Here is a 21,530-nt window from a genome sequence, read left to right as displayed (position 1 = left end):
CATAAGATTTTCTTTGAAGAATTTTATCAGAGACTAAAAAAATCTATATTTTAAATACTTTGACACATATATAAGTTTGATCATTATATATAACAAAAGTTAAAAACCAACTGAAACAAAAAATATTATTCAAAACACGAGTGAGTAGGTACGTCCTGAATAACAAATCATTTATTGAATACATATAATATATAAAAACAAAAATAAAACATTAAGCATGAAATATATATTTTATTTTGTTTCCACCTGTTATTACATAAAGATCAACAATAACAACACCAACATAGTTGTTAAGATAAATTGTATTACAGCTACACATATTCCCATTTACATTATGCTTGAATTGGTTTTGTAATATATACTTATGTAGAGCATATTTTCAAAAAATAGAGCGTTGTACGAAAGTGTGAATAATACTTTTCTTAGTCTTAGGGCTTTGTGCAACCCAGTATAGGTATCACACGCTCATCAAATATTTACCCCCAAATAGCAATACTGGTCTGTTTTGACGGGTGATGAGGCCAGTGTAACGACAAGGACAAGGAACATAACATTTTAGTTCTAAATATTATAATTTTAATGGTAAATATTTCTCAAAGCACCTACTTGTCTATCTATATCGTAATAATAAGAGAACTAAAGACAAATAACACGTGTCATCCTACTGAATACGTAAAACCAAATTTAGTTTAACTTTACTCTTTCTTCGATTGATAGGTCGTAAATATTGTTATTCAGTAGGCATGTCATTTAAATTGGGTAGGTATAGGTTACATTTTATAAATCACGTACATATAATATCACGTACTTTTGTTTTTTTTTTATTTGCTGACAGGCTAACACCACTAACGGATTTTGGCGTTGTTTTTTTTTATTGCGTGTCCTGTCAAACGAATACCTATTCCTGTCGTAATAGTAATTCGTCCTTTGCATCATTATCATTAAGAGAAAATACATTTGATATAACGGGCATAGCTATATCTGTGTTATTATTTTCTATTTTAATAAAAGACTCAAACGTTTTATTATTATAAATATTGTCGTTGGTCTCATCGCCATCTTGAACATCAACTTCTTCTTTGATAATCTTGCTTGTGGTAGGATTATGAATTTGCATGGACTCCAGCCATTGTTGAGGTCTTAGTCTATGGGGTGAAAAGGAATCATTTGTTTTCCCTTGGTGGTAAACTGGATCCATTTTGAAGACAATTCCTGTGACACAGTAAAGTATTAAACTTACTAGCGATATTGCAGTTTATATCTAGCTTTGGAGATGAAAATAAATTCATTTCATTTCTTTACAAATTATAGTATCATGATTTTATCTTGTCCTAGCTCGGGTTATTGGTTCCAAGGATATACAGAGTTATAAGTTAGCAGTTAATATTTCTACATGATTAATCTAATAAAATTAAACCCAAATAATATGAAAACTTAACTGTAAATAATAAAAAAATGATCTAAGCTCGGAAGTAATAACACATTTTGTTAACTTTTGTACGCGTAGAAAAACATTAAATACTATACCTGAAATTATCTCATTCGCAGGAGAATTGAGTCCAGAATTAGTTTGTGCTAGATTTTTCTTGTTTCCAGGAACTCTTGTGCCTATTTTGTTCACGTGATCGAATTTTGGTCTCTTTTTCGACATAGATTTAGATTTCAATATTTGTGATATTTTGATTAAAGATGGTAATGTATATGTTCTTGTGTGTTCTATATTATGTATGACTTTAATTAATTTCAGCTTCGGTGTCGTAGATGCTATATTATCGTTACTATTCGGCAAAATCGTACACTTCAGATAATTTATAACATTAAAGGGTACATTTCGTGCTCTAAGTTTACTAATAAAGATATCATGTTCTTTTGTAGTGTTTATAGTTTCTTTTAGTTGAGGTATATGTTTTGATCTGTTTTTTAATTGTGCGATTGTATTATCTAATTGTTTATTATTATATGGTCGTAAAGTAATCTGCCAGTTTATATGTCCTCTGGAATCGACAGCGTAATGTTCTATCCTTTCTGTTTTATTAATTTCTACCATTAATGGTCTTATTTTTGTATCATGTTTATTAGTTTTAATTACTTGAATTGGTTTACGAAAATCAAGTGATCTTCCTATTAAACTATTCTTTTCAAGTTTAACGATGGATGAGTTATCTACTTCAGTACAAGTACTTATATTGGGTGATGTATCAAACGATTGGCGATCTAGATGTGGTTTGCAACAACACTCACAGCTACCTGGTCGACAAGTATGCATCGATTTGAAGAATCGAGCGATTGTATTCGACCAAACTTTATCGATATTCGTGTTTCTATGAAACCAACAGCAAGCTGTCATTTTTAATTTCCGTTTATTAGAATCGATATTGTTTATAAATTTATTTAATTCGACTGAATTTCGAGATTTAAATCTACGAAGTTCAGTGACATTTCCGTTATCGTCCGTAACGAAGACTTCTGTCATGTCACGGAATTTATTGTGAACCAGAAAGGCAATATCACGGTTCGCTTCGACTTTTTCTATAGACCTAATTTTTGGGTTATAAATATAAACATCACAGATTGCTGTACTGCTGAGATCGTCAATGTCGTTGGATCTTTTTGGATCTACGAGTATTTTAGCGTAGGAAGATTGATTTGTAATTTGAATATAAACATCTGAAGGTATTAATTTAATGTTGACATATTTTGGTGAACGAATATCTAAAGATTTAATTTTATTTTTATTGTTGAGTATTTTTAATTCAGCTTTTAATCTCTTAAAGTTCTTTTTATTTATAGACGATGGTGCTGTCTTTTGTTTAAAAATAACATTTGGTTTGCTTTCTCGTAATATTTCTTCTAATACATATTTACCATCTAGATATTTTATTGTGTTTCTCATTATACACATATTATCCAGTCTCGTTGTGTAAACTATTGAACTACACAAACTTCTCAATAATGCTGTTGAATCTGAAACAAATGTGATTAGACTATACCTACAGAATAGTCAGTTAAAGTTTTTATCGAATGGGAAAAGTTTAAAAGGCCTGTGACAAAATATGATGTAGGTAAATAATTTGAATTTAAAGTAATTAATATTTGGTACAGAGATAACCACAGGAAAACAAATTTTAAAACAACATTTGAGCTCAAAGTTAAATTTCAATCACGGGAGTAGAATTACACGCGTTCATTTCCTTGTATGTTTTTTTTTAACTTAGTTGGGTTTTCAAGCAATATCAGTTCGATTGAGTTTTACTATAATACAATTCGATTTTTAAACAATTGAAGAAACGACATACATCATAATATATTCCGTTATTTTGTACTATAAAAAATTATATGTCAGCCATAGCCGCTTCATCTTCGTTAAGTTAGTGACAAGAATATGCGTTTTTATACAGGAACACCGACGTTATTTTTACATTGTCAGTAGCTACGCGATTTTACTTAACAAAACAATTTTGTTACTTCCGGACGATATTATGAAATCAATTGGCCAATTAGATGACCGGCGATTTACTAAAAATTAAGCTATGTTATATAACATAGCTTAATTTGTGTTGCGTTGATTTCTTATGTTATATATAAGAACACAACGCTGTTCTATTTCACTATTTAGGTACACTTAATTTCACTTCCAAATTTCTGAGAATATCACCGACATACAAAACAAATCGTATATAGATTATATTATCAATATCATAGACATTATCTAAGATCTCGAGTAATGATATCGCGTCAAAATTTTGCTATACTTCTTAGATAGCTCGAATGGACTATTACCTAACAATCATGGAATGATTAAAACAAAATACCCTCGCAATGGAACAGGTGATATTTTAACGGGACGTGGATGGTGAAATCTGTAACCATGGCAAAAGATGCTCAAGGAAATGTGGACGATGTCTTTGATGAAATACTAATTCGGCGTCATTGATTTTTTGATAAGTAAATAAAGTGCGTTGGGTATGGCACGATTTATTTTAAATGCGGAGAAAAAAACACCATTTAATACAGGCTAATAAGATTCAAAATCTGTAATGACAATTTTCTGGAGCGTATAAATTACTGGCCGGCTAGGAGCGGTACTATACCCTGTACAAGTTAGCTTGATCTTTTTGACAGATGTGAATTTTCTGATCCGTCGCCTATCTACCCAATATTTTATATGTCTAGTGAATTCAAAAATTACACACATAATACACACCATCGCGTCAGTTACAATGTTTTACAAACGTTACATTTTGGACTACTAAATATTTTCTGTTTCCATCACTAGCTCGTCTGTCAAATCAAATTCAAATCAAAATAAACTTAATGTTGTCTTAAATTTTCGCCATTATTACACATTTAAATAAAACTAATTATAACGGATGAATCGCGTATATTAATTATTTTTTCTAGTCTACCCGTGACCACGAACACTGCAAAGTGCTCGAAACGTCGGGATGTTTAAAAAATAATTAAAAAAAAAAAAATTAATATACGCGATTCATCCGTTATAATTAGTTTTATTCAAAATAAACTTTATTCAAGTAGGCTTTTTCAAGCACTTTTGAATCGTCAAATAAGTGAAGCTACCACCGTTTCGGAAGGTAGATTCTACCGAGAAGAACCGGCCTTGACCTTTTTTATCGTCTATAAAAAGGTCCAAATATCAGGTTAACTTGTATAGGGCTATATAAGATAAATCTTTTACAGAAAAAATCTTTTACCCACTAGTTATTAATTATTGACGAATGTTAATTCAGAGTCACACTACTCGGAAAAATTGTTACTGTATTGACTTTCGTTACTACATTATTCTGCTCCATGCTCTGTATGTATCTTTTGTTTTATAATCTGAGATTTTGATTAAAGAGTACATTATTAGCACTCTTATGTTTGGAATTAATTAAATACGATGAGATTTAGACATAGTTACATTTTACCCAATAAATCAAAATATTCTTTATTCAAATAGGCTAAATATATAACCCGGTGCATAGAAAAATATTCGGGCCCTCATCCCCTTTTTCCCATCCCTCTTAATCAACTAATAATTACCCTTTAAAAATATAGATACCTAATAAGAAATCTAGTGTGCAGAAGTTTAGAGGCCCCTTGAACTCCGGGGCCTTGGTGCACTGCACAACCAGGCCCTACGATAGCTACGCCACCGCTCACAGCAGCACTTTTTAATTTTAACGAGTAATGTAAAGCTACCACCGGTAAGGAAAGTAGATTCGAAAGAGAAGAACTGGCAAGAAACTAATGATTCTATCCCTAACATTTTATACTGAGTTAAAATTTAACTATAAATAAGAAAATACAAACCTTGAATATCGGATTTTCTTCTTTCAATTAAACCATTAGTGGGCTTTACAAATTCATTTATTATTTTTGGACTGAAAGTTTCCCGCTCTGAATTGAAAATAATATTTGGTTTTACTGAAAGAGTTCTTTCCAAAACATCAGAAGTTGAAGTTTGATTATTTGGTATATTCAAGATTTCCTCATTATTATTTATTACTCTTGTTTCATTAACACTTCTTTTGTAATCATTTAATGATAGCTTTCCTTCGTCTATTTCTTTATCATTATTATTTACATTTATTTGTATAAAATCTTCATTTGTACTATCAACAGTCGTTTCATCATTCTCTACTTTAATATGACATAAATTTTTATCATTAATTATTTTTATATCATCATACAATTTATGTAAGTTATTATACTTGTGTATTGTTTGGGTAGTGACATTGTGTTTATACTGAGATAACATTGGTTTACTTTCTCTTAATATTTCTTTCCATATATGTAATCGGTTAAGTCTACTTAAATCCTTGTTAAAAATACACATTTCATCTAATCTTGTTGTAAATATAATCAATTGTGAATTATGTGGTTTTATTTCGGTCGCTTCTGTAACTGGTGAATCTACAAAAGAACGCCATTCAAAATTTTATTGATATATATATTTTTAAGGAACATATTATGAGAAAAACCCTGAGCATGGATGTGGACGGATATAGAGGTAGAGGACGACCAAGGAAACGATGGATGGATTGTGGAAAAGAGGATATGGTTAGAAAGAAGGTTACTTGTGAGATGACGTCTGACAGAGAAGTATGGAAGGAGAAGACATGCTGTGCCGACCCCAAATAATATTCGGATAAGGGCAGGAGGATGATATATATTTTTAAGTTAAGTTGTTAGAAAGATTATCTTCAAAAATAAAGGGTATGTACAGGATAATAACAACTATAGAGGGTCTATCCCTCATGTCACATACCATGAAAATATGGGAGAAGGTTATAGAGAGAAGAGAGTGAGATTACCCAAAAGCAGTTCAATTACATATAATAATTAAGATGCAGAAAATACCCAGTTGGGAGTAATAACACTAGTATTATTGATAAGCTGCAATTTAATGCTATGAAATCTCTTTCAAAATTTTGTTGTAAAATGTGATTATTGTAGCATGTTCTTTTTAATGTCACAACAATATTAATAAATGAAAAAACAAAACCAAAGATATTATATGCTACTTACCTATTTATATCTACGATAAAGAGTGGCAATCTCAACAGTAAAGTATCAAACCCATAACGTTAACATAGGAATACTAACCATTGCCTTTAGTTTTGCTTCTTTTTATTACCGGACTTTGCAATTCAATATTTAAGTCAGGTACTGTCTGTTTTCTTTTCCCTTCTACCTTACATACAAAATCAACCTCATTATTTGTTTTGTTATACATTTCATTTAAATCATCGTCCACCTCTTCTTTTATATGATTTGCTAGTTCTTCTAGATTCTGCATATTTTCAAATTGAATTTCCTGGTTACATAATTTGATTGTATTCTTTAATTCTTCATTACATTTTTCTTCATATTCAATCTCCTATGAACAAAGAATGTTTTTAACATGATTTATAAAAATACAAAAGTATGTTTAAATTAATTCTTTTTTTGTTAATGTTAGAATAATTTTATATTGCATCATATATATGTGATTTTACATATATAAATAAACTTATATTTATTGGTTATTATTTGAGAATAGGGTATCTTTGATTGTATAAATTTTCAAGTATAACTTTAATTTATGTATATCCTAGTTAGCTAGCATTATTTATTTGAAAGGTATTATTTCTAAAAGAAAATATTAAAATTGTGATACATTTTTTGAAGCTCATATGTTGTAAAGCATATTTTAAATTATGTATTGATAATAAGAAACCTTTTTTACCATGTTTTTATCACTAATAACTTTTCATTAACTTTTCAACACAATTACTTGCTAAGTAACTGCTGACTACCCTATTTTACCATGTAATTAGTTGCCATGGTAACCATTTTGTTTATAGTTAATATTAATCTGTAACAGTAATTTGTAGTGAAAACAAAAATATTTAATGTTTTTATATTATTTAAGTGTCTTTAAAAGTACAAATACCTAAGAAACATTGTGTTCATTGTTACATTTAAATTTTTTAACTTATTTATTACATTTGTTTAAATATATTCTTAATTATTTAGTTTTAACAAGTGTGACCTATTTTGTAAGGCAATATACATTGATGATTATTTATTGCTTAATTTTGATTGTCTTAATAAAAATGTTTCATAATAATATTCTTCGGAAGATTTTGTGATTTTCGATATGTATCTTAATAGCTGTTAGTGTGAGTGTTACATATTTGCACTGGAGTTTACATTACACTGAAGTCTTAGCAGGTAAGTAGTGTGTTATAATGAATATGAAATAATACATGACAAAGTATAACAGTAACACATGTAACTTAAATGTGTATGCAGGAATGTGTATGCAGGGTAAAGTCATATCTGATCCAAATTAACCCATTTAAGACTAGATTCCACCATTTTTGGGTGGATATTTGGGATACGATGGAATTGGTGCTTGCCTGATTTTAAATCCTTTGGATAGAAGATACCATAATGAAATATGTTAATAAAGCTTGTAGTGTAGTAATTTAACTAGTAAACATATCTTTATTGTCGATATAAAAATTCCTAAAATTATATTTGAAATTGATTTGATAATTCACTTTAAAATAGTTCTGCAAAATATATATATTTTTTTAATTTAAATTGCTAATTACCTGAAAAATTGTTTCCAATTATTATAACTTATTGTGTGTGCTATTTCATGTCTGTTACAATATCGTATACTACATTTCCTAGAGTTATCCATTCATACACAATTGGAGATAAAAGTTTGCAAGAAAAATTAATATATATTATAATGTAATGAAAATAATTTGTTAATTACTAAATACATCATTTTAAAAATATTTTCTACTTATTCTGGTTTATTAAGTTAAAATATGAGATACTTAAAAGTTAGTCGAAATCACTTCAATCAACGCAAATAAACAAAATAATTATTTTGACTTTGCTGTCACTGTCACACTATCAATCTATTTTCCTTTTCACAGATATTTCAGATGTATGATGCTCCACAAAAATATTGAAAAAATATTATAAATTAGAAAATTATGTCTGGGGAGATTTTATGATAATAATTAACACATTTCTATGAAATCACAATAATAAGTACTTGTAAGTTTTTAATTTTAAAATGAAGTAAATATTTACAAATTTCTATTTTTTTATAAGTACTGCGTCTATCAGCTATCTTTTTTTATATTTAAGATCGTTCAGTGAAATGGGTGACGCTTTGGGCAAGCTTTGTTCAGCTTCAAGTGTACAAGCGGTTGGATCTGTTCTTGACCGAGTAATTTCACAACCTAGTAGCGAGGACCACACTGTTCTATACAAACTTGCTGATTATAAAAAAGGTATCAATGAGAATAACAAAAATCTTTTTTTTTTATTTTCTAAATAATCCTACTTTTTTAAACTTTAAAATATTATAAGACAAAATTATAAGCAAATACTCGATAATGAGCAAATTCGTATTTCAAATTAGGCGGTCTTCTTTTGGAGACCTACGCAAAAGGTGGTATGATGGCGGCAGAAAGATTAATTCGTGAAGAGTTCTCGGCATATATGTACGCGGGTGGAAGAGGAAGGGTTATCAACAGGGCAGAGTATTTGCGGTGGAAATTTAGGGATCAGGAACAAGTATGCAAATCATATGAGTTTTAATATAAGTTAGAGTCGTTAAATGTGAGTAACTTATTTGAATCCTTAGGTGGTATTGCCAATAGAAGCCTCACTCTCTCCTCACGATCCGCTCGCACAATGGGAGGATCACACCGCTTGTTGGCAGATGAGTTATCGTGGAGCGCTAGGGGAGTCCCTTTTACATGTTCTTATTATATGCGACACTAAGGTTTGTGTGCATGTTTTCAATATATTATCAACTCACCAAAATTAAAAAAAATATATTGTCCGGCTTTCATACAGATAGTTGATATGATTGCAAAGACGGGGCCATTCTCTATGGACACCAGAAAACTGGATATTATTGTGCTATTTGAGAATTTTCAATCTCAGAGTTGCTACTGATAAGTTATTGGCAGAAAACCCTATACCCTTCTAGACCGTTGCCGAATTTGAATTTTGGCCTCGGGATCAACAGCCTTTTCATTCAGCCACTAAATCATCAAACATAGAGTGCAATTTTTATTTTGTGTACACCATTCAATTATTCCAAAGATTAAAATAGAAATTCTTCTAAAACAGTCTCATTATTTGGTTACAATTTTCAGATACATACGCGTTTAGCGCGTACACTCGTAAAATGTTTTCCTAAATTGTCATTGGACGTGGTTGAAGGTGAAGAGTATTTGGGTGAGTCAACGCTTTAAAGTATTCCTTAACATTAGTTATTTCATATATATGTTTATAGATTAGATTAGAGTTTATAGACTAAGTCCTTTGTTTCGAAAATCGGTCCTAATATATATTATAAATTAATTTGAACTCTTAAAACATTAATAATGTCTCATATAACAGTCCATCTAACGCAAATAATGCCCAAAAAGCAATACTTAATTTCTCTTCACGCTTTAACATAAAGATTCTTTCAGGTGCGAGTTCCTTGCATTTAGCCATTGCCTATAGCAATAATGAATTAGTACAAGATTTAGTGGAAGCTGGAGCAGACGTAAATCAAAAAGCTATCGGTAAAATACATATTGAAAACCACTCAAGTTGATCCAATGCATACAATTTTAGTACTTTAAATGTACATCGTTTTTAGGTAGTTTTTTTCTTCCACGGGACCAACAGCGTGTTCCTCCAGCTCGTCAGACAAATTACGAAGGTCTAGCATATCTGGGAGAGTATCCACTCGCCTGGGCTGCATGTTGCGCTAATGAAGCAGTATATAACCTTCTTTTGGACTCAGGAGCTGATCCTGATTCGCAAGATTCTTTTGGAAACATGATACTTCATATGGTTGTAGTTTGTGATAAATTGGTATGTTGCTCAAGTCAATCTAACGAAAATTTGAACTTATCAAATTGTCGCTGGAAAATAGCATAATGAAGTAACGAAGACCAAATAATCAAAAAGACAACAAATAATTTTATCGATTTGTGAACAAGGATTATTTACGTTAATTACTGTATCAACAAGATTTTTGTTAAAAATAGTATTACAGTAGACTTATACAAATTAAGGTTTAGATTAGTTTAGATTTATTATTCCATCACTTGGTCAGCAGATGCCGAGACATTACCAAATTTATATTTTCAGGACATGTTTGGCTATGCGCTCCGCCATCCAAAACTTCCAGCAAGTAACGGCAGATTAAATAAAGCTGGTTTTACACCGTTAACATTGGCCTGCCAGTTGGGTAGAGCTTCTGTCTTTAGGGAGATGTTAGAACTTTCTTCGAGAGAGTTTTGGAGATATTCCAACATTACATGTTCTGCTTATCCTCTAAATGCATTGGATACGCTTTTACCGGATGGACGAACTAGTAAATAAAATATAATTTTATATAATATGTTATGCATTGTGATGTTTGTACTTTATTGATTAACAATATTGTTTTAACCTATTTACTGATTTTACAAAATTAAATGATTTGGTTAAATGAAAACATTTAGAATTTCTTAGAAAAGAAAAAACAAATTTATTATAACTGTGACTATTCTATGCAGACTGGAACTCGGCTCTCTTCATTATCCTTAACGGTACAAAACAAGAGCATCTTAATATGCTCGATGGAGGAATAATTCAAAGACTTTTGGAAGAGAAATGGAAAACATTTGCAAGGGTAAACGATTTTAATACTCCGAAACTTTGGTAGTATATGTGTTTTTATTAATTCTGGCCATCCCTTGTCATAAGTCCTGTGTACCGTGTTTGTATTATTTTGAAAAACTTTCGTGCTTAACTTTTCTCATTTATTTCTGAATCTACTGATTTGTCCAGCTGTGTCTAATAGCTCACAATGAGCATGATATTGGCTGACATCTTGCCTTGTTGCTTAAAGTTGCACGACCAGTTACTTCAAAGATTATTTTATCGTTTGAAGAAAGTGGAGGATGACATAAATGCATGTCGGTTAACAACCGAGCTCTGGTGTTTGGTGGATAACTCTCATTAAATATATAATTTGGCCAAGCAATCGTTACGACAAAGTAGGAACTTCTAACATATGATAATAATGTTTACATTGTTTCAGACGAAATTTCTCAAGCGTCTACTAATTTTAATGCTTCATCTTCTTTTACTCTCAATCTCCGTGTATCTCAGACACAGTAGTCTGGAAGCTGATGCTCATCCCGACTGGGGGCTCGAAGCGAACGACGCGAGAAGTGGCATACGACTTGCGACGGAGTTGGGGACTATTATTAGTACATTGTGTTATATCATTCTGCAGCAGGGGGATGAAATTAAGAATCAAGGGCTTATTGCGTATTTCAAGCAATTGGTATGATTGTTATTATCCTAGAAAAAAATGTTTATATAGGTATACTAGCGACCCGCCCCGGCTTCGCACGGGTGCAAAGCTGATAATAAGTGTATTACAGAATTTGTTTATGTACGACATCACATTAGAAAAATCTAAAATTATCAGTGTTTCTTTACTATATTGTACATGTATTATATATAAAAACCTTCTTCGCCAATTACTCTATAAAAGAAAACAGCATCAAAATCAGTTGCGTTACAGATTTAAGCATATATAGGGATATAGGGACAGAGAAAGCGACCTTGTTTTATATTATGTATATGTAGTGATGATGACCAATATATTCTTCTCAAAAGATTTAAAATTTCAGATTCATGAACCAGCGAAATTTATATTTCTAGCATCGAATTTGCTCTTATTGGCTTGTATTCCAGCAAGGCTAAGTAGACGAACAACACTCGAAGAAGCGATACTTATTTTCGTATTACCTGGATCCTGGTTTCTACTTATGTTCTTTGCTGGGTAACTTAAATCAATATTAGTCAAACAAAATCATTTTCATTTTGTATTAAAATTATTTTTATTGCCTTTACCGTTTCATTTTATAACAACGAGACATAGGTAAGTAAAGACATATAAATTATTTAGAAATAAAATAAATCGGCCATACACGCCTATTACCGAGTTCTACTATGTTTCTGCACATTCTTATTTGGATGATGCCATATTTTTCGTCTATATATCATATTTTAAGTCTATTTTAGCTTAGATTTTTAAATGAGAAGTTTGAAGCAATAACGTTTTTTTTATAATAGTATATGTATAGTAATTATGTATAATAGTAGTAGTATATATAATAGAAATTATAACTGTATTGTTTTCATATAAGATTTTAAATTAACATGTTTATTTTTATTATTAGTGTTATTAATTACGGTATATTTACCATGGTTTTTATTTTTGTTCAGACAAAATAAAAATAAAAAAAGGTAAATATACAGTAATTAATAACTGTATTGTTTCCTTTTCAAAATCATAATGAAGCAAATTATTTTTCAGAGCAGTGAAATTAACCGGTCCTTTCGTTACCATGATCTACAGTATGATAACTGGTGACATGTTCACTTTCGGCATCATCTACTGCATTGTACTGTTTGGATTCTCACAGTCCTTCTATTTTTTGTACAGAGGTATATCTTAAGAAGAATATTTTTTCATCACTTTTAGCTGTCGAATAAATGATAAATGATTCACCTCTAAATAATTAGGCACCCCTGACACACTTTGATACTGAACGGAACTTATGCTACATAAATTTGCCGCTAATTACGAATTTCAGCAGTATTCAAATGTGTTCCTATAATTACACTGGCTAAGATGGAATAAGTTGTAAGATGTTTGTATTTGTCCATAACCTAACTTATCATTGGATCGTTTCTCTCAAATATTTCCTCCTAAAAAAACCCTGCTACCAATAACAATCAATTTTCTTTATTTTTTGCAGGCTTTCCTAATGTTCAGTCAACTCTTTTCTCAAGTTATCCCAGTACGTGGATGGCGCTGTTTCAAATAACATTGGGCGATTATAGTGTAAGTTTTTCCATTTTCATAGCTTGTATAAAACATTTCATAACGTAAGGAAATACATCTACATAAATAATCCGTCACAAGGTACATATGAAAATGTATATTTGGAGTATTGTATATTTGAATTTTTAATGATTTATTTTTTGTTGGAATAGTTGGTAAGCGTATGTATATTTTTTCTATCCCAACAGTACTCTGATCTTGGTCTAACGACTTACCCGAATCTCGCTAAAACAGTATTCGCTGTTTTCATGGTTTTCGTGCCAATATTGTTGCTGAACATGCTTATAGCTATGATGGGCAACACATATGCCCACGTCATCGAGCAGTCTGAGAAGGAGTGGGTGAAACAGGTAATGACAAAATACTTTTGATTTGATATGGAAAACCTTCCTTAAATCGTAGTTATTACTTATTTTTTCATCATTTGCTTTTACTTTTAGTGGGCGAAAATTGTAGTGTCACTAGAACGATCCGTTTCCCAAGAGGACGCACACAGGTATCTCCAAGAATATTCCATAGGTTTGGGTCCATCAGATGATCCACGGTATGAACAGAGAGGAGTTATGGTCATCAAAAGTAAAGCCAAAACCAGAGCCAAGCAACGAAAAGGGGCATTAGCTAATTGGAAGGTATATCTTTATGGTATATTAATGATATAGTTTTAAAAGTATAATAGCTAAATTTCATTTTCCACAGAGAGTTGGAAAGGTAACTATAGCAGAATTGCGCAGAAGAGGAATCAGCGGTGAAGAATTACGACGTCTCATGTGGGGCAGGGTTTCAATATCGACCCCCACTAAAGCTCCATTAGCGTGAGTATTTATGAACTCATATTTTATGTCAAATCATTAAGTTTCGAGGAGTTTGAATGGTAAATTAAATAGAAAATAAATAACGAGTGAAGTTTAAGATTAAAGTCATATTTATTGTCACAGGTGTGTGCCACCCCCAGAGTTAGTCGGTACAGCAGAAGGTCCAGGAACCGGAGTTGGGCCAGCCCTCTCATCAGCCCTTAATGTTATGGCATTTACACATGATCTTGACCTTACTAATACAAGTATGTATGTTTACTTACTACTCCACGAGTAGATATATCGTTGTAGAAATGTGACTATATTAGTCATGTTTAGGTTTTTACCTAAAAAATTCAAATCGAAAATCTTCTATTATTTAAGAGCGTTTGAATAAGCATATTAAATAAATCTCTTAAATTATAATCAATTTAAAAACAACATTATTTTAAAAATTTGCTTAAAAAAACAAAATACTTAAAGTATGTTTGTAAATATAGGTAGTAAATGATTTTAAGTGGATAATTCTTCCAAAAAATACTGTTCCAGTTCCAGAAAATCAAAAGCAACCAGCACCTGATCTTTTAGTCAACGGACAAATACCAAAAGCATTTCCTCCATCGCAAGATCTGATCACAACCAACCAGATAAGTTCACAGAACCTATTAACAGTGTCGACAAACCAATCGCAAACAAAAACCGACCTCGAAATCAGATTACCGCCTAATTTACAAATGCCCCTTCAACCTCAAATGCCCCTTCAACCTCAAATGCCAAAGGAAATTGATATTCTACGAGTTGATTTGACGTCGCCAGATGTTCAGAAGGTGCAAATAGTAAAACCTCCAGGTAAATAAAACACATGACTAATTAAATAAATTGATTCTATAAACCAAAACTAATTACAAGCTGTCTAAATTTAGACGGTGTTTAGCATTTTACTTTCATGAAAATTGGGTAGATAGACTGACAAACAAACCACCCGATGGTAAGTGGTCACTATTGGCCATGGAAATTAACTCGTGAAAAAATATTTACCATCTCTTAAATTGATCCGGTTCCAAAAATCTTGTGACCTAATATGTTTATTTATCTTGTACCGAAAGTTCAGAGGACCAGAACATTAACAAATGCTATATTTGTATTTGGTGGTAGAAAATATTATGAGTGATTCTTACTTACCCAAAAGAGCTTACACAAAGTCCTACCACCGAGTACTCACTTAGACACTGATTTATTTAATTCTCTCATTCAAAATGAGGTGAAACATTGCTTAATGAATCTGAAACTGAACATTTTTGGTTAAATCGAAAATTACATAGGTTTAGCCTTTAGAACCATCTATAATCCACTAGAGACCATACATGTTTCTAATCGAGTTACCGTGTCTACCATATGGAAAGCTAAAACGAGCAATAGATCTTGATTGATGTTTTAATAAACTCGAGAAATGTTATTTTTAGTTTTTGTAAGCGAAGAGGTGTACAGAGATTATCTCCGTGAATTACTGGCAATGGAACAGAAAGTGGATCCTAATGATGAAAAACTAAAATTGTTAGCCGCAAAAGCCGCTGATCTCATCGGCGTTCCGGAAATTGATATAAACATGTCTGTGAGTATTATATATGTATATGTGTTTATACATACGAATACAATATGTAAACAATATTATAATATCTTTAATTCACTGATTTTCATCATATTTTTAGACTGCGGTTAAATCAGCCCGTCTGGTAGTAGCAGGCGCTGTGTCTGGATTATTTGGAGTTGCGGCTGACATACCTCCCCCAGATTCTGGTTGGAGACGTGATCGTCAGGAACACACTGACAGTGATCCTGTACCGGGTAATATTGAATAAATTAACACCTATTAACTTAGAAGTTAACATAACACTTAAAAGTAGATTGCACTTAACAGTAGATTGCACTTAACAGTAGATTGCACTTAACAGTAGATTGCACTTAACAGTAGATTGCACTTAACAGTAGATTGCACTTAACAGTAGATTGCACTAAACAGTAGATTGCACTTAACAGTAGATTGCACTTAACAGTAGATTGCACTTAACAGTAGATTGCACTTAACAGTAGATAGAACTTAACAGTAGATAGCACTTAACAGTAGATAGCACTTAACAGTAGATAGCACTTAACAGTAGATAGCACTTAACAGTAGATAGCACTTAACAGTAGATAGCACTTAACAGTAGATAGCAGTTAACAGTAAATAACACTTGATGGTAAGGAATGACAACCACGGAAATATATTGCATGAATTAATGCCCCAACAACCTCTACCTAAAATATAATGTCCCTTTGCCTATACCTGTACAAAAGTTAAGTATCACTCTTTGTCGATAGAATATCTTACGAGTGGTCGGTATCTACTAAGAGTAGACGGGCTTGCATAAAACTCAAGTAAATGTAGATAAATAATTTAATTTCATTGATATCATGTAGTTATCATGAGTTATCTTAATAATAACCTTAAGTTAGCTGTTAGTAAAGGCTGTTGTGCACTGGTTTTGGATCATTTTTACTTTATTTGAGCTACTCTTGGTATAATTTAGATATGTTTTTTAAATAATTCAGAAATATATGTATGGGTAATCTACTTTCTAGACTCTATCGTGCTTGGTCGCGCTGCACGAGCTCGCCGGGCGCGGTCGGCTTCCCGCAGAGCTCTGCCGCCCCCACCACACCTCTACGTGCCAGCCAGGTATACAAAAATTATAGGCTATTTGACACTGCGAAAAATAAAGTGTCAATTATTGTAATCAGTATATATCATGTTTAGTTTAGTTTAAAGATGGTTATTTTTTAACGAGCGTTGAAATTGATACTTAATTTATTTAAAAATCCATAAATAAAATTGCATTATTTTAAACATTTGTTCACGTGACACAAAACGCTCCTGATTGGCCGGACTTATAATGAAGTCACTTGCTTGTTAACTTTGCTTACCTACTATATGTACCACAGATTGAAATAAGCACGTGTTGTCACCGACCCCATTGCAGCGCCAAATTGTCCACTTAGAGTTTTCGGGTGCTACTTAAAATGGGAATTTTTATGATGTTATATTTTTAAATATTTTTCTTAATGAAATATGAACTAGAAATAAAAAAAATCAACTTTTGCTGGGTTCCTTAACCTATACTAAATAATATAAAATGAATTTTAAAAACCATTGAAATAGCCTATTGTTCTATTTCATAACTAAAATAAATATAATATCATGAAGAATATTAATAACATTAATTAATTCTAAAATTTGATAAAATTTTGCGGCGAAGGAATGAGCTAAGAATTTTATCAATTAGTTCATCGATCGTAACCGTGACATCGGAACCGGAAACGTTTTTGGGCGCGAGCCAAATAGTCGAGTAGCAATGCGAACTAAGTCAGCGTTGCCATTCCTCATTTGAGACAATTGATATAAAAATAGCGGGAAATATTTTATCGAATTTCTACGAATTTGAATAGCATACGTATTAAAATTTAGCATTTTAACGGAATAATATTAGAAAATATTTAACAACTAACATTCGCCCGCGGCTTCGTTCGTTTTAGGGTGTTGGTTGCCATGTGTTAGGCAAAAGAGTATCCTTTCTCAGAGTTCATGTTTGCTTCATACCAAATTTCATAATATTCGGTTTACTTTCACACAAAGGAGTTACTTTCACATTTATAATATAGATTTGCTTTAAAAATCCAGTATGCTACTATGCATTATAAGTTAGTAAGAAGGCACAATCATTACCGACCTTTAGAAAAATCACAAAATATTTTTTTAACTTAAAACATAGGATACGTACATACCTATAAGAGACGAAATATATTTTTTTCATCAAGATTAAGGGTTATTTACGCAAGTCAGCTTAACGTTTAAATATTTGTTAATTTAATAAATAATAAACCTTGCCATAAAATTTAAATAAACGATTTGTATTTGTATTCGGAAATGTTGAATGTTTTTTTTTTCAGATCTATGTATTTAGTGGCATCAGAGAGTAGTGCGGTTGAGAGTGATGTACCTCTTGAAGATCAGCTCAGTTCCGGAAATAACTCGTGAGACATTTAAATCATATTTACTGCTTATCATTGTGAACGTTGACATAATATATGTTTCAGACATTGAAAGCTATTATCTAACTTTAATCTGTGTTTAGATATTATTATACTTATAGATTGTAGAGGTAAGGAGATGTCCCACGATATGGAACTTCACTAGACCAATAAGGAACAAATATAAAATAGGGGTCCAAAATTACCAGAATGGCGATGCAATAGTTGCTTAAATTAGCATTTATTGAGTGGAATTTGTAAATTTTCCTTGAAATTTCAAGTTTCAGCTCCAGCAACTTCATTTTAATTTCTATGGTCCTACACTAATCTGATTCTCGATTCGATTTTTGAACAAGGAAATATAAGCTTTAACCAGACAGGGAACTTGGTATTTATCTTATTCGTGTGAAAATTATGAATAAAATAATAGTTAAATTCTAGTAAACGAGTTACCAAACTCTCTGTCTGTTCGGTGGACGCCACGTTTCGCTTGTTACCGTGAAAATGCGCATTACCTTGGCTAGCCAAATCTTTCTTAGAATTGCCATAAAGCCGACTCATATACATAGTTACACTAGCCGAGCACATTGACAAATATGGTGAGATCATTTTGTTCCCTTTGAGTTCAAATCTTGAAATGAAATAATAGTTTTAATAAAAATCATCTAAAAGTTGTCTAATACCTTCTTAGTAAAAGTTCTTTGACAAGCATAAATAGTATCTACAATACTCAAATTGAATGCAATTTCATTGCAGTGCGATGGGAACAAGGCGCGATCATCGTATGAAGGCGGCCAGGCCTTTGTGCATACAGTATGCTACAGGACAGACCCCAGACGAGTATTCGTTATATGTTATCGGTACAAATCTATTGTGTTCATAATTAATTCCTATTAAATATACATATTTTTTAATTCTATTAGCAATCCTTTACAGATTACAAACATTTTTTTAAATTTTCGTTTATGTATATCCTTTGGTTATATTTCAACTCTATAGGACGTTAAACAATTAAGACATGTTAAGGTTGCAGATTTATATTATTGGTTCAATTTCAGATCCAGGTAGCGGTGCTGAAGTAGAAAGCGCTGCTCCAATTCGTCGAGTTAGAGATCCAAAGAAAAAACGACCAAAAACAGCTCGTCCTAGATGTAATAGGTATGTATTAATATTTCGATTTCTTTTTTTAGTATTTTACTGGACCCACGACGGCTAAAAGAAGTAAAAATATTTAATCTTTTAATATGAAGAATAGTGTAGTTTATGGTAGCCATATTTTCTATGTAGCACAGTAGAGTACTCTTACCACATAGCTAAGTTAAGCCAAAAAAATAAGACCAATTTTTTTTTTCTTTAAACCAATGCTGTTTTAGGTTATGTAAAAATGACGATAAAGCAATTCATAATTTCAGAGTGTCTCCGGTGTTAGACACGGGCAGTCCGTTGGAGCCCTGGGCGACAGCCTCTTTGTCGAAGATTTCGCGTATGATTCGCTCGAGTAGTTCTTCTTTGTCGATGGAAACTCGTTCACCCGAAGAAAGTTCGACAGAGAAATACTAATATGTTAATTTCGTAGCTTTATTTTAAAAATTAATTATTATATTTGAATATATGTCATGTTAAAATCAAAACTATTCACGTACAGTACCTCAAACGTTTGTATATAGCAAAAAATATATACTATAAAATAAAACAACTCTTTTATTAATATATTTTATTGCCAATCTCTTCGTTCCTTTGATGTCAAGAAATAAGTCAGAAAATGCATCACTTTTAATGGTTATTCAAATAATATGCCTAAAGTCCCTAAAAATTATGACGTGTTAGGAAAAAAAACCACGAAAAATAAATGATTTTAAATATGAAATATACACATATACAACGAACACTCTACAGTGATAGAAAAAATCGTTAAATATAACTAGAAATTTTTAGATTGATACGCACAATTACACATGAGAATTATTATTTTGTATCTGTGTAATAAATGCAAATTATGAAAAAAAAATGCTTTTTATATTATGGTTTCTATTTTAAACCAATTTGTGTTTAAAAACATCATGTCATTTTTTAAATTAATTTCTCATTTGGCAAATAAAACCCAGGCCTACATTTATAGCTTTATATAGTTTTATAACTATGCTTGCAGATGAAACGTAATTATTTTGTATGTCATTTATATTACCGTCTGATTATTTAGTAACTGTTTGCTAGTATATAGCATAGCATTAGCATTGTAACTAAGGATTTTGTAGATTCAATCGATATATTTCACAAAACTAACAGAATTCAAGAGTTTTATATTTAGTTTCAACGATCTTTGTAGTTTTGTTTTTAAACTCTATATTGTAATTGAACTACTCAGGATTTGTTTTTCATATAGAACTTACCAGTTCAACGCACAGCCATCACCATCATGTACTTACCTAAAAAATCGACTTGGAATTCCCAATCACCGTTCCAAGTTAAAATCAAACTCCTTTATAACACGTTTTTATAATATATCAGCTTGTCACCTTCAACAGATCGATAACAGTGAAGACAGTGACATATCAGATGAAAATATACTTAATGCAAATGTAAAAAAAAAACACCAAATATATTTGATAATCACACAAAAACCTCGCATAATATAAATATAAATGGTCGTGTTTTTCGGTGAACATTTAGAAACATCATTGCACTTTTGTTCAATCAATTCATTATGAAAAGCGAAAACAGTCAAATATCATCAAATAAATATAACAGCATTTTATCATCATTCAATCGAGAATAATTCACATCGAAGCAAGAAAATAAAACATTAAAGACATATCAATTCAGACACATCATAAAATGGGAAACATGTGTACATAATAATAAATATTTTTATTGGTTTATCATTTGCGTATACGAAAATAAATAATGAAATGGCCCTCACTAGAGCTAAAATACACAAACAAAATCATAAAACGAAGCGAAAAATAAAACATGACAAAAAGATCGTTTCATTTCAATATATAATCGTCAATTAGGGACACTTACCTCGGGGGTCTGTGGAGAGAAGTAATGATTATAAATAAAATGAACACATCAATAAACATACACTTTATATCTTAATATTAATACAATTAATCGGGACGCCCCGTAGTGAACGATTGTTCCATCATGACCGATTCTATTGTTAAAAACAATTTCTTTCGGGAACGTCGCTCCACATCGCGTTCAACTTCATCGAGTTTTCGATACTTCCCTTCGTACCT

General features: G+C 31.4%; 2 protein-coding genes across 2 annotated transcripts; one reads left to right on the top strand and one right to left on the bottom strand.

Moving 5' to 3' along the window:
• Nucleotides 1-216: 216 nt before the first annotated feature.
• On the bottom strand, nt 217-8,386 carry LOC124540167. The gene is made up of 5 exons (XM_047117624.1): nt 8,106-8,386; nt 6,610-6,883; nt 5,314-5,916; nt 1,528-2,964; nt 217-1,212 (listed from the first exon to the last, which is right to left on the bottom strand). The coding sequence occupies exons 2-5, from the start codon at nt 6,800-6,802 to the stop codon at nt 899-901; spliced, it is 2,547 nt and encodes an 848-aa protein (XP_046973580.1). The 5' UTR covers nt 6,803-6,883; nt 8,106-8,386; the 3' UTR covers nt 217-898.
• Nucleotides 7,156-19,973, top strand: LOC124540170. The gene is made up of 26 exons (XM_047117628.1): nt 7,156-7,719; nt 8,442-8,565; nt 8,659-8,804; nt 8,936-9,090; nt 9,161-9,301; nt 9,681-9,762; nt 10,002-10,097; nt 10,175-10,392; nt 10,672-10,897; nt 11,082-11,197; nt 11,609-11,857; nt 12,210-12,361; nt 12,899-13,029; nt 13,344-13,429; nt 13,618-13,779; nt 13,870-14,058; nt 14,126-14,241; nt 14,365-14,486; nt 14,770-15,069; nt 15,684-15,832; nt 15,930-16,065; nt 16,843-16,939; nt 18,208-18,291; nt 19,045-19,148; nt 19,347-19,446; nt 19,701-19,973. The coding sequence occupies exons 3-26, from the start codon at nt 8,672-8,674 to the stop codon at nt 19,846-19,848; spliced, it is 3,492 nt and encodes a 1,163-aa protein (XP_046973584.1). The 5' UTR covers nt 7,156-7,719; nt 8,442-8,565; nt 8,659-8,671; the 3' UTR covers nt 19,849-19,973.
• The last annotated feature ends 1,557 nt before the right edge of the window (nt 19,974-21,530 follow it).

The sequence above is a fragment of the Vanessa cardui genome, chromosome 24 (genome assembly GCF_905220365.1).
Source record: "Vanessa cardui chromosome 24, ilVanCard2.1, whole genome shotgun sequence".
NCBI lineage: Eukaryota > Metazoa > Arthropoda > Insecta > Lepidoptera > Nymphalidae > Vanessa > Vanessa cardui.
Note: the sequence above shows the minus strand (reverse complement) of the source record. Positions and strands in the feature narration are given on the sequence as shown.

Coding starts and splice junctions, on each gene's coding strand:
- LOC124540167 (XM_047117624.1), bottom strand. CDS start 6,802: ATGCAGAATCTAGAAGAACTAGCAAATCATATAAAAGAAGAGGTGGAC. Junction 2,965..5,313: donor AAGAAAATCCGATATTCAAG/GTTTGTATTTTC, acceptor CATTTGTTTCAG/ATTCAACAGCATTATTGAGA. Junction 1,213..1,527: donor TGCGAATGAGATAATTTCAG/GTATAGTATTTA, acceptor ACTGTGTCACAG/GAATTGTCTTCAAAATGGAT.
- LOC124540170 (XM_047117628.1), top strand. CDS start 8,672: ATGGGTGACGCTTTGGGCAAGCTTTGTTCAGCTTCAAGTGTACAAGCG. Junction 8,805..8,935: donor ACTTGCTGATTATAAAAAAG/GTATCAATGAGA, acceptor ATTTCAAATTAG/GCGGTCTTCTTTTGGAGACC. Junction 16,940..18,207: donor CACCTCTACGTGCCAGCCAG/GTATACAAAAAT, acceptor TTTTTTTTTCAG/ATCTATGTATTTAGTGGCAT.